This window comes from Phaethon aethereus, assembly GCF_964289735.1.
Source record: "Phaethon aethereus genome assembly, chromosome: 3".
NCBI lineage: Eukaryota > Metazoa > Chordata > Aves > Phaethontiformes > Phaethontidae > Phaethon > Phaethon aethereus.
Genome location: NC_138576.1, coordinates 107,961,408 through 107,978,164, shown reverse-complemented (window position 1 = coordinate 107,978,164; position 16,757 = coordinate 107,961,408). Strand labels below are relative to the sequence as shown.

Below are 16,757 nucleotides of genomic sequence, written 5' to 3'. Positions count from 1 at the left end.
GGCTGGCTGGGAAGCTGTCTTGTCTTCCCTGCCAAGTATGCAGTTATTGTCATCAATTCAACTCTCACATGCCAATTACTGCCACTGACTGAATAATGAGTTGGCCCTGGAAAGTCAACACAGGACTTGGCAGGGCTTCTTCTTCCTGGGTTTGCCACGACCGCGCATTCACAGCCTAGTGCCGGTGCCTGGGCCGTGAGCTGAGGTAGCCCCGAGGGCCGCAGGCATATGGCAACTTGTACCCCAGCCGTGCAGCTCTGGGACAAGGCCCTCCCAGCGGCCCTATCCAGCTGCCGGCTCAAGGGCCAGGGAACAGACGGACACGTAGGACGCCATTCCCCTCAGAAAGCGCGGCGGGGTGGCAGCGTCCGCCACCGCCGATCCCGCCGCCTCTCCGCCGGGCCACTGTCTTTTTGGCCGCAAGCAGCCACGTCACTGGCCGGCGAAGGAGGGGCGCGACCCCGGCCCTGCCGGCCCGCGGCTGCAGCCGGCTCCGCCCCACCCCCGCTGCTTGCGAGGCGGACGGAGCCCCGCCGGCGCCTCAGGGGCCTGCGCCACCGCCCGCCGCGACTGCCGCCCCAACGGCCACCGCCAACCGCTGCCGGGGCCACGTGACAGCTGCCGCGGTACGCGGAGGCGGGGCCCCGCCGCGCCGCGCATGCGCCTTGAGCAGCGCCGCGCGTGCGGGAAGTTCTGCGAGCGTTTCCGGGTTGGGCGGCGGCGGAACCGGTGGCAGCATCATGTCGTGCGCCCTCGTTCCCTTCGGCCACTTCCAGGATCTGGAGGCGGCGCGCGACTTCCTGTGTCCGCACCGCCGCCCGGGCAGCGCCGCGGCCGGCAAGGAGAGCGGTGAGTCCGTGGTGCCGGGGAGCTGGGGGCCCGGCCCGGCCCGGTCCGGTCCGGTCCGGTCCGGCCCGGCCCGGCCCGGCCCGATGGGGAGTGTGTGGGGGCGACGATAGCGGGGCTGTTCCCCCTGGGCTCCCTGCGGCGGGAGTCGCGACCTTCCCGCGGAGAGCCGCTGGGCGACGGGCTCCTGTCCCGAGGGGGCCGTGCGCCCCTTGCCCGGTGGCCACAGCCGGGGCTGCCTGACGGGGAGGCCACGGGTGCCGGCTGGGCTCTCGGGCTGGCTTGTCCCCGCTTCCCTAACCGTCCCGGTGCGCTGAAGGCTGTGCCAGGGTCGTGTAGCGGGTGACCGCGGGTAGCTGAGTGCTCGGCATCATTACTGTGATGAAGGGCTGTAAAGAGTGGATGTGCTGCTGCGCGTGCCACATCCTCACCGAAAGGTTAGAATTTCCTGGGATCCGGCAGTTACAAGTTGGTCTCAGATGTCGGTCCTTATCTGGTAGCGTATAGGTGAAGCTCTTTGGCCACAGACCCTGTGTGCCACGAACTTCGAAGTGAAAGTTTGTCATTTTCTCGCCAAGAGAGTGCAGTTGTCTGAGGATGTTCTGGGAAAGTTAACAAACGTTGTGCATGCAGGGTTGTCTAATAATGCAAAACACGCCTGAAGTATAATAAAGATTTCGTTTGGCAGCTTAAATTAAAAAGCAATAAATTTTAGAGCAACTGCAGTCTGAAGTTGTGGACCAGATTTCTGTTGGGTGAGGCAATGCACAGTGAAAGCTGAGCTGTCTGGCACAGAAGCTGTATTCTCAACAGAGAAGAAGGACCAACAGATCCAGGACAGACACTACAGGGAAATGAAATGCTGGCCTGTATGTTGTTAGTGCCATACTGTGTTTACTGTATTTGGCTGATGTTTTGGCTTTCTGGCAACAGCATGGAAGGAAAGTGTTTGACGAGGTTAATGAGGATGGCTGGAAAGTCCTCTCAACTGCACACAGAGTTATGAGAGAAAGCAGCAAAGTGCTTATTTAAAAAGCTTAAAAGGTCTGTGGGGGAATTAAAAGAGGAGGAGCTTACAGGATGGCTTCTGTTGGAAGCGATCTTTGAAGACTACCTAGTCCAACGCTGTTCCATGGGCAGGGGTATCTTTCCCTACATCAGGTTGCTGAAAGACCCCGTCCAACGTGACCTTGAACACTTGCAGTGATGGGACATCCATAACTTCTGTGGGCAACTTGTTCCAGTCTCTCACCACCTTCATTGGTGAATATCCAAATATCCAATCCAAATCTACCCACTTCCATTTTAAAGCTGTTGTCCCTTATCCTGTCACTACAGGTCCTGGGAAAATGGTGACAGAACAATTGTGAAAAGGTTTTACAAGTACGTTATATGTTCAGCTAATTAACTTTACCACTAAAACTTCTGTATGCGTGATGTTATATTTTATTATTGCTTTTTTCTGGTGATCAAGGTAGAATTTAATTTTCTTTATTGTTGAAATGCACTCGACAGAAAGTAATTCTGGAAGAATCTTATACAGCCAGTCTTAATTGACCAAAACTTTTGTTAGAAAACAGTTATGTGCTCCTTCTTGTGCTTGTTGTTTGACTCTAACAATTGCTCTGAAAAATGCATACAGATTCTAACTGGCTTTTCTTTTGATGTCTTTTGAATACTGAAGATAAAAGCAAAAGTTTGTAATGTGTTTCAAAAAAGTTTTTAATATTTGGAAGTATAAGTGAGAGAAGTTTGTGTAAAATAACTTTTTGGATACTGTTGTTGGAGTGGGTTTATCAAGTGGCAGCTGTAAAGGGAGAAAACAGTACGTTGTAAAACCACAAAAATGGTAGAAGCAAAGATGATGCAGGTTCTAAAATGTGGTGTTCTTCCATTTTAATGAGTTGGCTGTATTCTGGACTTTTTTTCTATTTGCTCATTCAGTCATTGAATGTCAGAATCAAGCATTTTACAAAATACTGCTCATTTAGATTTTTTTAAAATCTTTTGGATTTGTGCCTGAAATTTTTTGATACCGCAGCAGTTTTCATGGTTCAGGATAAATGAGCATAAATGTAAGCAAGTGAGAGTTCCCAAAGCAATTTTTATGTAAGATTATAAACTAGTCATATTGAAGCAGAACTCCTTAGGGCATTCATCTTTGACAGGGAGAAGCACCGTTAGAACTTGCAGAGGTATCTTAAGTTAGAAATGAGTAAATTGTGGAGGTATCCTAAGTTAGAAAAAAATGTGTTCAGCTGCGTGGAACAGGAGATTCTTTTCCTGTTAGGTTTGTTCCTCCAAGTCTGCTTTGCTGCTGCTTTGTGGCCTAACAAGCTGAATAGCTAAGCTGCAGGGTTGTTTTGAAACTCAGGTGGTAGGGAAAAAAAACTAAAGAGTAGTTTTGGTAAGTTCAACAAAGAAAATATGTTCATTTGTTATCAAATACAGCTTTTGTACTAAACTTAAGCTATGTTTAGTCACATGTAAGCAATTATATGAATACTAATAAACACGTGTCAAAGTTATAAGTATTTTTTATTTTAAACTGGAGAACCAGTGCCTTTTATTTACTGTTTTTTTTTTCTTGTGGGTTGGTTTTTTTTTCTAGTTACACTGTATTTGTATAAAAACTTTTACTAGTATTTAAACTTTATAGTTAAATGAAAAATGCTGGCTACCTTAGAAAAATAAATAAAGTATTTTTATTTAACAAAGAGTATTTTAATTAACAAGCTGATTAATTATTTTCTTAGTCATAACTTAATGCTTTAGGTGCTTAATAAAATTTTTCAAAAGCTCCTATCAGATTTTGGATAACAAATGTTTTTGAAAAGGTGCTGCCAGGATCTTCAAAGTGTGGGGTTTAGGGTTTTTGTTAGAAGCTATAGGTCTTCTCTTTTTTGGTTTCTTGTTTATACATCAAAGAAGTTTTTTCTGCTGTTTTGGCTTTGTCCATTTTTTCATTCTAACCAAACTAACCAAAGTATTTCCTGTGAATGAACTGAAATCTAGAGTGATTAATGTAAAAGCATTTGTGTAGATACATTTTAGATGAAAAGAATTTGCTTGCTTCTGAAAATGCAAGCAGTATACATTTCTGAATCACGATCTGATACTGTGATTTTAATAAAAGTTTGAAGTTAGATGTCTTTAGTATGAATAAAAAAGTTGTACCTTCTCATCTAGTTATATTTGACATAGTGGCATATTTCATTTATTTATAATAAGTTAATCTAGGTTGTCAATTTCAAATTTAATTTGAAAAGGCATGTCAAAGTGCTACATATAGTAAAAATACAGGTGTAGGTAACTGACTTCAAAAATGCAGATGACTTTCTTTAGTCTAAGGGAACTTGATTATTGTTTTTTCTTTCCTCTGTACAGATAAACATGTAAACACATTCAACAGTACAATAAGATGATAGAAAGCATCCTATCAACTACAACTTCATTTAATCTTTTTCTGTAGGCCAATGGTTTGTCTAGTTTGTGCAAAGGATATACTTGTCTGGTAAACTGGAGAAGAAAAGAAAAGGTGTCCTCCTTTGAACCTTGTGTAAAGTCAGTTCTGCAGGTGCCTGTTTCCTGCTAGGTCAGGAAACACTGGAAGGAAGGGTTCATGTCATTCTTGCTTGTGTTATGCAATCGTATGTTAAGATTGCTAATAATGCAATGCTGAAATAACTTAAGAAATGTTCATAGAGTGTTTAAGGTGACCATTGACCTGCTGTGAATCAAAATACAGCTACTTTTTTATTGTATGTATTAGAATAAAAGGTGTTGGGGTGGATCTTGCCTCACGTGGCTTAAATAAATAGAGTATTATGGAGTAAGCTGGTTAAAGATGCTAAAAATATTGGAGTTTCCAAACCCTTATTCTCTAGAAAAAAGGCTTCAATGCTTTTTCATATTTTAATGAACAGGACTAATAAAGCAAGAGAATTTAAGATTTTTTTGAAAAGTTAATACTAATAATGAGGCACAAATCCTCTCTGTGGAGTCTGAGCCTAGTGGTATCTAAGTGACTTTGAGAACTGCTGTTTCAAATGCAGAAATACTGGGAATAGAAAGTATCTGCGTTACGTTTAATTTGACAGCTTGCTATATTGAAGTTGTTTTGGGATACGTGTTGGCTAGATCAAAAAACAGCTGTAACAGTTAACTCCATTATACAACTGTCTTTAATAAGGTGTACACATGAATGAAAAAATCCATCTTATTTGCAAAATGTCATAAAGCTTCACAGGCATAACAGAATTTTGGCATTAGAATATTAATGTATAATTAACTGAAAAGAGCAAAAAATTGAGCAATAAAGACATATAAGTTTTTCTATAATCTCTACAATTTGAGGAATTTTAAGTCCAGTTTATTTAAAGTGATGTGTGTGTCTATTCTTCCAGTAGCCCCTGAGCCTGAACTGTGTGAAAACATTTGATAGGCTTGATGACAGTAATTCAGTGACATAACCAGGTAGGACTGCTGGGGGCGTAAGGTGAAATTAAAAAAATCAGTACTTTCCTGGTGTGCAGATATTTTTACTTCCCAAGTGTGTTTATCTCCCATTACCTAAATAAAATTAATAAGGAAAAAAAACCCCACAACAAAACCAAACTTGTCCGTGGGAGTTCCAAGCAATGATACCTTTACCTATGGTAGTGAGCTGGTCACTTCAGAGCGGTGCGTGGCACAGTACACAGCTTTGAGATCCTGCTGTGTATTTGGGGGAAGAAAAAAACGACCCCCTGATTTGCGGGGGGAGCTATGAGGTGTCACTTTACTACTTCTTTTTACAGTAGGAATGATGGCTTCAGCCTGGCCAAACTCTTCTCCAAAATTCAGCCATGTTACATTGACAGCATCCTGAAAAGTGCTGTTCAGCCCAGTTCCTCTGAACAACATCTTTGGAGTTGGGCTTGCACACTTTGCATTATCTGAATGAACTAATTTAATACAGAAATACAGAAGGTCAGGCTTTTTATTTCAGAGTTGCAAACAAGGTTACAAAGAAAAAAATACATTACAAAATCAAATTCTAGATTGCATTTAGCAGTAGGGTTGTTCTTAATGGTTTCTGTATCCCTCTTATTGAATTTGGTATATTCCTGTTGAAGAGACTTCTGACAAGCTCTTTCGTATTGCCTAGATTGTATTATATACATTTAAGATTCCTTTCTTTCCATATCATAAAAGTATGCACTCTACCTGAATTGTTACATCTGTAATTGTTAATGCATTCTGAGATATGGGGAAGACTAAATGATGTGCTCTCAACACACATGACAGAATGGTGTCAGAGTACTTTGTCCAAATTATCTTCGCACCTGAGTTTTTTGCTGCTTTAGCACCTCCTTTACTGGATAGACTTGCTTTTTTCGTGCTATAACTTAAGCTGTCATTTGCACCTGGAAGAAGGCTGAAATACTATGTTTTGTATGTCATCTGTTTCATTTGTTTCCTGTGCTATATAGCATCACAAAGCTTCTCCCCCCCCATGGTACCTCAGACTTTGTTTTTGGAGTTAAGTTACAACTCTGGTTGTGGAAATTTGCAGCATTACTTTAAAGAATGTATGTAGAACCTGCATCATTTTTAACTTAGTCATCTCTTATTCTGTTGTGACCATCTAAAGGAAGAGAAATTACTCAAGTGGGTTTTTCTTCAGATTAGCAAGCTAACTTAGTTTGAGTGTCACCTTTTCTTTTTCTACTTATGGATGTCTGAAGTGATAAGAGAAAGCAAATGTAATACTAGTCTCAAAAGGGGCTTCCTAGTAATGCTGGCAAAAAAATTGTCAGTCCCCATGTCAGAGGAGCTTTGGGAATAAATGGCCTATGATCACTAAATAGCAAGAAGATTCCAAACTATTTCTAAAATTCCTTGGCCTGAAGAGAAAAGAAACTGCTTCTATTTCTGCACTAATTATGCAATCCAATGGTATCAGAATTGCAGTAAATATACACAGAAAAAAATCTGAAACTCTTGCACTTAAGAAATGGTGCAAGAAATGATTGCTTATTGATTTTATAAATTCTTAAAGCAGGGATGGGAAGCAAGCTGGAAGATCATAAACCCAATAAACTACGCACGTGCAATTAAGTGTTGTAGTTTAACCCTGGCCGGCAGCTAACACCACACAGCCACTGGCTCACTTCCCCCTACAGTGGGATGGGGAAGAGAATCAGAAGAGTAAACGTGAGAGAACTTGTGGGTTGAGATAAAGACAGTTTTATAGGTAAAGCAAAAGCTCTGCATGCAATCAAAGCAAAACAAGGAATTAATTCACTCCTTCCCATCAGCATCCATGGTGTGGAATGTCCTTTTGGTCAGTTGGGGTCAGCTGTCCCGGCTGTGTCCCCTCCCCAGTGTCTTGTGCACCCCCAGCCTGCTTGCTGGTGGGGTGGGGTGAGAAGCAGAAAAGGCCTTGACTCCGTGTAAGCACTGCTCAGCAGTAACTAAAAAGTCAGTGTGTTTGTGTCATCACATAGCCAGAACATAGCACCATACCAGCTACTATGAAGAAAATGAGTTCTCTCCCAGCCAAAGCCAGTATGTTAAGATATGAAATAAATTGATGCATGACTTGGTTTTATTTATCATTTTTATATGTGCAAAGAGTGTACATATCAGTTTTTTTGGCTGATGCAGCTTGATATTTTATGGCCAATAATCTAAAACCTGTTGAGGACAGATTATTGGCTTGTGCATAAGTAAAAAAATTTCTTATCTGTTAAAAAAAAAATCTGTGAACATGAACTTGCTTGTTTTAAAGCCATATATCAATGTAGGTGGGGGTAGTTGGACCTTTGTGGTTTTGGGGGTCCAGTTTTTGACACATGCTCTCCCACTTGCACAATCATAGACTCTTCTGGGCAAGCCCATGGTCCTCGGGTAACCTGCTGCATAGAGCTGGCACATAGATGTGAGGGCAGGAGGAAAGGTTCTGCTGCCTGCCTCATGTCATCATGCTGCTCTGGAAGGGAGGACACTGGCTTGGGGTTATATTCTGCAATTTGAGGAGGAGTCTTAGACTGAGTGAAAACATCTTTCATATTGAATTTGACCTGTTAAATGCCAGTTAGACCTCACTGGTTTAGATCTGTTGCTAAGGTTTCTCTCTCCTCCATTCTTTTAAACGAAACATGCTTATCAGTAGAAATTGTTCATTTGGGTATTACGTTTATGGTAAATATGCTTGAAATTAATTGACTTACATATTAACACCAAGTAACTCTAAAGTTTCAAATGTGCTGCGGATGGTGTTCTAATGCTCTATGCTTCTTGGGTTCATGAAAGGCAGGTCCTGCTTGACCAACCTGATCTCCTTCTATGACCAGGTGACCCGCCTAGTGGATGAGGGAAAGGCTGTGGACGTTGTCTACCTGGACTTTAGTAAAGCCTTTGACAGCGTCTCCCACAGCATTCTCCTGGAGAAACTGGCGGCTCGAGGCTTAGACGGGTTTACTCTTCGCTGGGTGAGGAACTGGCTGGATGGCCGAGCCCAGAGAGTTGTGGTGAATGGCGTTAAATCCGGCTGGCGGCCGGTCACGAGCGGTGTTCCCCAGGGCTCGGTTCTGGGACCAGTCTTGTTCAATATCTTTATAGATGATCTGGATGAGGGAATTGAGTGCTCCCTCAGTAAGTTTGCAGATGACACCAAGCTGAGTGGGAGTGTTGATCTGCTGGAGGGTAGGAGGGCTCTGCAGAGGGATCTGGACAGGCTGGATCGATGGGCAGAGGCCAACTGTATGAGGTTTAATAAGGCCAAGTGCAGGGTCCTGCACTTTGGCCACAACAACCCCATGCAATGCTACAGGCTTGGGGAGGAGTGGCTGGAGAGCAGCCCGGCGGAAAGGGACCTGAGGGTGCTGGTTGACAGCCGGCTGAATATGAGCCGGCAGTGTGCCCAGGTGGCCAAGAAGGCCAACAGCGTCCTGGCCTGTATCAGGAATAGTGTGGCCAGCAGGAGTAGGGAAGTGATTGTGCCCCTGTACTCGGCACTGGTGAGGCCGCACCTTGAATACTGTGTTCAGTTTTGGGCCCCTCACTACAAGAAGGATGTTGAGGTGCTGGAGCGTGTCCAGAGAAGGGCAACGAAGCTGGTGAGGGGTCTGGAGCACATGTCTTATGAGGAGCGGCTGAGGGAACTGGGGTTGTTTAGTCTGGAGAAGAGGAGGCTGAGGGGAGACCTTATCGCTCTCTACAACTACCTGAAAGGGGGTTGTAGCGATGAGGGTGTTGGTCTCTTCTCCCAAGTAACTAGTGATAGGACAAGAGGAAATGGCCTCAAGTTGCGCCAGGGGAGGTTTAGATTGGATATTAGGAAAAATTTCTTCACTGAGAGGGTGGTCAGGCATTGGAACAGGCTGCCCAGGGAGGTGGTGGAGTCGCCATCCCTGGAAGTGTTCAAAAAACGTTTGGATGTGGCACTTCAGGACATGGTTTAGGGGACATGGTGGTTCTGGATTAATGGTTGGACTTGATGATCTTAAAGGTCCTTTCCAACCTAGTGATTCTGTGATTCTGTGATTCAAGTTAAAGCATGAAGTCGTTCTTGTAGACCCAGCAAATTAACTTTTATTTTTGCAGTCTCTGCAGGAAAGCAACATCTGGCATACTGCTGCTGCTTTATCAAAGTAGGGAGAGCTGTTTACCAGACATCTACTACTAATCAGAGATAGCGACTAATGGAAATGTAGATTTGCACAGGAAAGCTTGATTTTTGCCAACAGTGGACTGGAAAAAATGAACATGTTGCAAGTCAAGAACTGTTTAGGGCCTGTTTAGGTATTGGTTGCTAGATAATGTCTTACATTCCACAGTTGCTAGTTCTGATCTGTAATGTTACTGAAGTAAAAGGTGGGGTATTTCTTAAAATCTTCATTGTAAACAGAACTTGGCTCCTATGTCATCTCTTACTTGACCAACCTTATCAGATGCTGGTGCATGGGAAAGTCTCTGTAAGCTGACAGCTTCTGTGGCATATTTTGTAATTCATTGGCACAGGTGAGTAACAGTGTGCCTTGAGTTAAAGTATGATAGGTGTAACCCTCTGTTGCTTCTCTGTCCATTGTTTCAGAGATTAGATGTCTATTGTTTAATACCTTGCTTCACTAGCCATTGCATAGGTGAAATGTCTGAATAATATGGATGAGGAAACAATTTTATTTTTAATTTAATTTATTTTTTACAAAAAAATTCATGTATGGAAGAAAGGAAAGAATGTATTCAGGGGCTTGAGAAATACATATGATTATCACATGCAGGGGCAGCCTATACAACATGGAGGATGGGTATGAAGGAGCAAGCTTGTAAACCCTTGTAAGCTGGAGGAGATGCTGGCTTTGCAGAGCAGGTCACAGTTCTGAAAGATCTTTGCAGCTTCATCGGTGAGATGGTGCCTCCCCATTACCTCATTTTTCCATCCTTTTTTGATTGATCTGACTTCATCTAAGGAAGATGTCAACAATCATGAAAATGTAGCTATTTGCAAAGAGGCAGCAAGAATCCTCACAGTTGATGTTTTATGTTGGATGTTCAGTCTCAGAATCGAAGTGGCTGAGGTTTCTTGGAAAGGTTGGCCTGCTCTGTTCTGTAGGGAATGCATTGGCCTCGACTGTTTCTTAGACAAGTTTATGTTTCTCTATGGGCTGTGGCACACTGACAGATTTATTTCCTCCATGAATTTTATAGGAAGGAGATTTAGTTGCCTTTTGAGATAATAAAATGCAAGCAGAAGTAGTTACTGTTTTCTTTTTGTGGTTTATATTCAACAGTATTTGCCATGATTCTCCTTTATATATTTGTACCCTGAAAAATTCTCAACCTCAAATACAAGATGAGACCATGACCTTGGAAGCGTGTTGCTTATACAGTTATGCCTGAAATAACTGTGCAGTCAGATCTGTATTGATGATGATGCAGTAAAACTGTCTGACTTGCCCATTTTGTAGATGGTACAGATCTTTCAATTTTAACAAAGGTTATTCATGGAGTGGGCATTTTGTCTTCTACAGTCTTGTGAAATACTTTCTCAACAGCATTGATGGAAAGTTTGTTTCTTAAGCTAAAATATTTTTTTAAAGTTTTTTGTCTTCGCTAACCATACAAAAGTTTAAAAATCTGCCTAAACAGACAAAATACAGATTTCTGTTTTGTTGTACTGGATTCTGCCTTTCTTTGGTGGTAAAGGAGCCAGAGTTTTTAGACCAACTGAAATTATAGTGTTCTTGATACAAAGCTTCTTGTCTGTACTGTATGACCATCCAAAATGGCAAAACCTTGCTTGCTTAAAACTAAATTTAGACTGATTTGAGACATGGCATATAAACTTCTTCTGAATGTCAAAGTAGCCATGACATCAGTTAATGGAAAACTTGAAAGAAATCCTTGGAAAAGTCTTGAAGTCTTACTGATATTACTGCTTCAGATTTCATGCTAGTGCTTCTAGATGGAAGTCAGTGCTTGGCTTTTTTACTGAACTACAGTGATGCTTATTGAGGGTCCCAATGATGGTGCTTGAGAATTGTACATCTTCCACTACTAAATGCCTATGCATAATTACCCTTAGCATAGGCTTTTAAATTCACATCAAATTCTGTAATTTTAGATGAGAGAATTTCAGAGTTGTTTTATTGAAGACTAATGCATTCACTCTTATAAGACAGCTGAGAAGTAGGCCTGTCTATGAATCTCCATTTTCTCAGGTGTTTGAGGTATTTTGTAAGCTTGTGGTTTCTCTGAAGTTTCTGAATGACATAATTGAAAATGAACGGTCTCTCGTTAATTTTCCTCTGTGTTGTCTTGCAAAGATGTGAATAGCCAAGATCCCTGAGCTCATTTTCCCTTCAGAGGCCACAGCTTCAACTTTTGCTTTGGTTGCTCTGGAGGTGGTGGTGGGATCTGCATTATCCTGGGCTCAGATGTTTTGCTGTGACAGATGAATTTGCATGTACTGTCATCTGCTGTTAAAATGAACTTATGTTGCTACAGGCTGATCCTGCAATTGACTTAAACCAAACCAAAATCCACCATTATGGAAAGGAATATACTTTACTTACGTATGGAAATATGATTTCTCATAAAATTGTGCATATGTGGTTCTTGTGGTGCGTTACAGGTCTTCTTATGGCAGTTAGTAAAGCATCTGGGGGCGTGTACACAGAGTCCCGAAGGGTTGGAGAGAGCCTGCTGTCCCCTTACTTTCCTGCTGTAGCTGCCTAATATGTAGAAGGTGGGGCTTTTGTTGTCTTTGGAGTAGTAATAATTACATAAATCAAGCAAAAGCTCAAATTTTGCAGTGAGGTCTCAGGCCTCTGTACCTGCTGGAGAAAGTTTTTGTCAAGTGGACACACAGGGTCCTGTCTCGTCCCCCCCGCCCCTTATGCTCTCACTCTTTGCTTCAGCTTGCTTTATAAAACTAGAGATATGTCTCAGCTCCTTTGAAATGTCTGTGACAAACTGAGATAAGACAAATTTGATGGAATAATTTGTTCTAGTACAGTGCAGAGAGGCCCTGTTGAAGGGATGTGTCAGGGCACTGTCAGATGTTACTTACCCAGAGTTCTAGATGAAGCCTGTCAGAATTAATTTGACACAGGTGTCGTTACACCTGTTTCCAGTTTGTACTTAGGTTACATCTTCTGCTATTACTTTTCCATAGTGTCAAAAATGGAAGTAAATACAGAGAAGACAGCCAGCCATTTCTACCATTTCATGGTTCTTTCTGTAGAACTTGTTTAATGTCTGCCATAAATGAAGTTATAATGCATTGGCAGGGAAAGAAAAACAACCACCAGCAATCCTTTTTGACTGTATTTTTCACTGCCCGTGCTGTATTCATGTGACAAATCTTTGCTTTAAAGCAGGAAAATCAACAAGCTGGGAAGATGGTCACTGGGGAGCCTGGGATGAAGCAGAATTACAAGAACCTGTAAGTTCATATATATGAATTTTCTTTGCTAACTTGCCTACTCTAAAAGACTTTTCTACTTGTTTGTGTGTGTAGTGTTTTTTTTTCTCCTATATAGTTATCACCTGGGCAAGCAAGATCTTGAACAGTGTTTTAAATGTGACTGCTTGTTTGTCCCTTGCTCCTGTAATTTTTTCTAAATATAACTTGGATGTTACCTATTGTGATAATTACTCATATTCTTGTATTCTGTAGTTTTTTTTCTCACTAGAGTATACACACATCTTTCTGTGCTGCTGCAGCTGGGGTATCTTTTTTTGTCCTATAGCTAGCCAGAGACAGTAGGGTATGGTAGTGGAGTTATAATAATCTACCATGAGTTAATATAAACCAAAGACTCCTAAATCACGAACCATTGACACAAGCATCTTTCTAATGATCACATAGTACTCCTTTTTATGTTGTGATGTGCAGATGGTGTTAAAGGAGGGATCAAATTACATATGTAGGATGGGGCAGCACAGCTGCTCTTTAAAGGGGGAAAAACATCCCTCTGTCCAACTAGTTCAACTAAGAATAACACAGCTAGTCTATAATTGTTGGTAAGGCTGAGACTTTTAGCTGCCAGCTGACTTCCATAAAATGTTAGGGAAGCTGTCTGTGTAGCAATCCTCTGCACCTGAATGAATCATCTGAACAGAATTGCTTGATTAATTCCCTGTTACAGAGAGCTGAGGGGATAGACTGAGGACTCCAGACCTCACCTTGCTAACAGAACTCTTATCTGCTGTCTTTATCTCAGTATGCAGGAGGTATGCCCAAGGAGTTGGGCAGTATCCTTGTAACTACTTGCTTCAGCAGGGAAACAGATTTTGCAGCTGAGGTGAGAAACAAATTGAAATGAGCATGGTGTCTCCGAGGGATGAATCACTGATGCTGATGTCAGGGAACAGGAGTATAAAATCATCCTTTTAAATAGGATGAGTATTCAGCTCCCCTGTAATTGCCATGAAATGAGTGTGTTTCTCAGGCCAGATCTTTGTAAGATGTGCTGTAAAGCTTATAACTTCCTTAATGAGAAGAAATGCTTTGTTTACTACTTAGGTTGTAATTTGGTAGAACCAGCAGGTGTTGCTAAACTGAAATGATCTTTTTCACTCTTTAAAATGGCAAACTCTTCTGCCAGGTAGTTCACACCCTTCTTGCTAAAGATCTTTTTCTCCTCTGCTTACTTCTTTTCCTCCAAAGTTGTGGAGGTGGTTCCAAGCCAAACGCATCAGAAAGAAAGAACTGTCATCCACAGCAAACAGGTTGTTCTGTGTAGAAGCATATAAACACGTGAGTCTGTATATCTGAACGTGCACCAAAATGAGTGCATCAGTCTAGCACAGAGTTGAGAATTATTAGTATAATATAACAATTAATTCCCTTTTTAAAACTTTTAACTCTTGGTTGATTTGCATTATAGTTGGTGTAAAATGCATCTTTTTTGGAGTTGCCCAAGTCACCTGGAAAAGTATCTATTTCATGGAACATCACAACTTTTGAGAAGGCATTAAAAAAAAAAAAAAAGAAAAAAGTTAACATTTAAAGAACGTTTTCTTTTTTTCCGTGAAGTGTCTTTTTATGGAACTGATTAGGTATTTTGTAGGGATGGTGATGTTGCAGTCCTGTCTTAAATGCTGATATTAGTAATTCTGTCTTTTAAAATAGTTTCTTTTGACAAGTTCATTGCTTTTCATGTTTTAACTCATAGCTTATTTTTGTCACTAGCATGAGATAACCTTACTAAAAGGTTTTTCTTTGCGTTGTGGTTAAATGTTTTCATACATGATACATTTATCTCTGTCATGAGGAGTTAAAGTTGCCAGGAGTATCCCAGTCAACCTCTTCACCTCTTTATAATGTTTTGAAAAATGTCAGTAGTTAGGGAAAGTGTGTTGCTATAGAACTCGATATCAATTGGCAGACAAAAATGACATGAAGATAGGATGTTGTCTTGCATAAAGTCAGTCATAGTGTGGACAAAGATAATTAGCTGAATAATTGTACTGTGCTAATGTAGACTTTATGATGGATATACCCAGTATTCTTGTGTGCACAAAGTGACTGTTTTTATGGTACAGCCTTATGAAAGGAAAAAAAAAAAAAAAATGAATAGGCAATTACGGGAATAATATGTAAATTCTTCCCACAGTCTTCTTCTGCCTGGAGTAGATGTGTATGTTTTCAAGTGCATGCAGGTTTATTACAACTGAATAAATTGCACAGATCAGAAAATGATCACGCTAAAGTTGTTGGGCTTTTTGTTTGTATATAGCTGCTTTGAGATACTAGAGAATGGAGTCATATTTTGGAGGGCTAGGAGCAGGTAGGATTGGATGCGTGGCTATGGAAATGGATACTGTGGACAGGGGAAAGTGATTTTATTGCTGTGGTCAAGGTAAGAGAATGGAGCTAAGAAAGCAGGAGTAGCATCTCTGAGAGACCTTGTAGCAATCTGCTCAAAACCTATTACTTTATGCCTTTGAACTGTGATTAACAGGAGCTACTCATGTTTGTTCTACAGTCAACTATTTGGCTTGTTGCTCAGAGGGGGAAAAAAAAATGCAATTGTTTTGCTTTTATACATAATGATGGTATCTAACTTATCCATCATTAAACCTTTCAAGTTTGGCATTTCTTAGTTTGAATTTGTTTCTTTGTAAAGTTTCTTGTTGTAGAAAGGCACATGATGATACTCTGTTGCATGTTACCATGAGGCTTTTAGTATGAATGCCAGCTTAGTTACTTTCTTCATATGTGCATATATTTATTCAATGCTGGTCAAACTTTAAGTCTCATTCGTCTAGTGTCTCTGTTTGGTAAAAGGAGAAGATTTGGAGCAGTAGAGTTAGTGCTGAGTACTTCTTTGTCTTCTGTTTTGTAAAAACACAGAATTAGTGCAAGTTTGATGCATTTCTTATGGCTTTTCATGCAAGTTGGAGCTCTAGTGACTTGATAGGTAAGAGTCCATTTGGCACTGGTATTGAGGGCAAGCCAAAATGTTGTCATAAATCTTGCAAGTGCTACTGTGTTTAAAAATTGTTGCATACATTGATTAAAACTTTACCTGTAGGAAGAAGAGGAATCTCCTTCCAAGAACCAGAGAAATTACTGGCTTCAGGACTGTGTGTTGTCCTTGTCACCAACAAATGACCTAATGGTGATAGCTAATGAACAGAAAGCAGTCTTTTTAGTGCGTAAGTATAGGTTCTACTAAGTATGTATACGAGTACATTTAATAGTAATCAGGACAAGATTGTGTCGTTGTCCCGCACTCTACCCCACCTGCTTACCCCCAAGTTGTACCTTCAGGAATTTTGGAGCGTTTTATAGTACACATCATGCATTTTCTAGATATTGCTTGGCAAGCAAGTTGTTTTGTCTTTACTTCTCAGCTTTATTTTGATCTGAGAATAATATTATGAATAATTAAATATATACTATAACTACCCAGTTGTTTGAGATGCTCAGAGATATTGACATTAATTGTGCTCAATAAGCAAAACAAAACTTTTTTATTAATTTTAGCCATAAAGAAATATTGGATTTTTTTTTTTTTATCCCCTTGGGAAAAAATGAGCTAAATGAGCCAGTGTTACTTGGAGGGAGTACTGAGGTGGATTGTTTTTTAAGATTTCCACCTTTAATAGAAAATTATTCTCCACGTTGAAGAATGGGTAGCTTTATATTTTATTCTAAAGCAGGGCGCTCAGAACTCTTTTAAAGGCACCCTTAATAACATATGAATATTGATCAGCCAGGTGTTGTTTACACATTTGCTGTTGCCTAGGGTGCTGGTGCTATTAACAGCTGCACTTTGTGGCATGTGAGCATGATGAAGGGAAACCTCCTGATGTGGGGAGTATTATACCATTTTAAAAGAAAACCAGGCTGTTGAAGCACCAAGTTGCATAATTAGGCAGATTGCATTGAGTTCTCATGCTGCATATGT

The 16,757-nt window shown here is 41.1% G+C and overlaps 1 protein-coding gene across 2 annotated transcripts in view; it reads left to right on the top strand.

The window, feature by feature from the left end:
- Nucleotides 1–740: 740 nt before the first annotated feature.
- The window catches only part of RAB3GAP2 (RAB3 GTPase activating non-catalytic protein subunit 2), a gene marked incomplete at both ends in the record, with an annotated part of 50,289 nt that continues 34,272 nt past the window's right edge, over nt 741–16,757 (top strand). Inside the window, 3 exons of one of the 2 annotated variants that reach the window (XM_081998013.1) lie at nt 741–849; nt 12,717–12,781; nt 15,879–16,002. In XM_081998013.1, coding sequence (XP_081854139.1) covers nt 741–849; nt 12,717–12,781; nt 15,879–16,002 — 298 coding nt within the window. Of the gene's footprint in view, nt 850–12,713; nt 12,782–15,878; nt 16,003–16,757 lie in introns of both variants that reach the window. The other variant, XM_081998012.1, reaches the window with a different exon arrangement.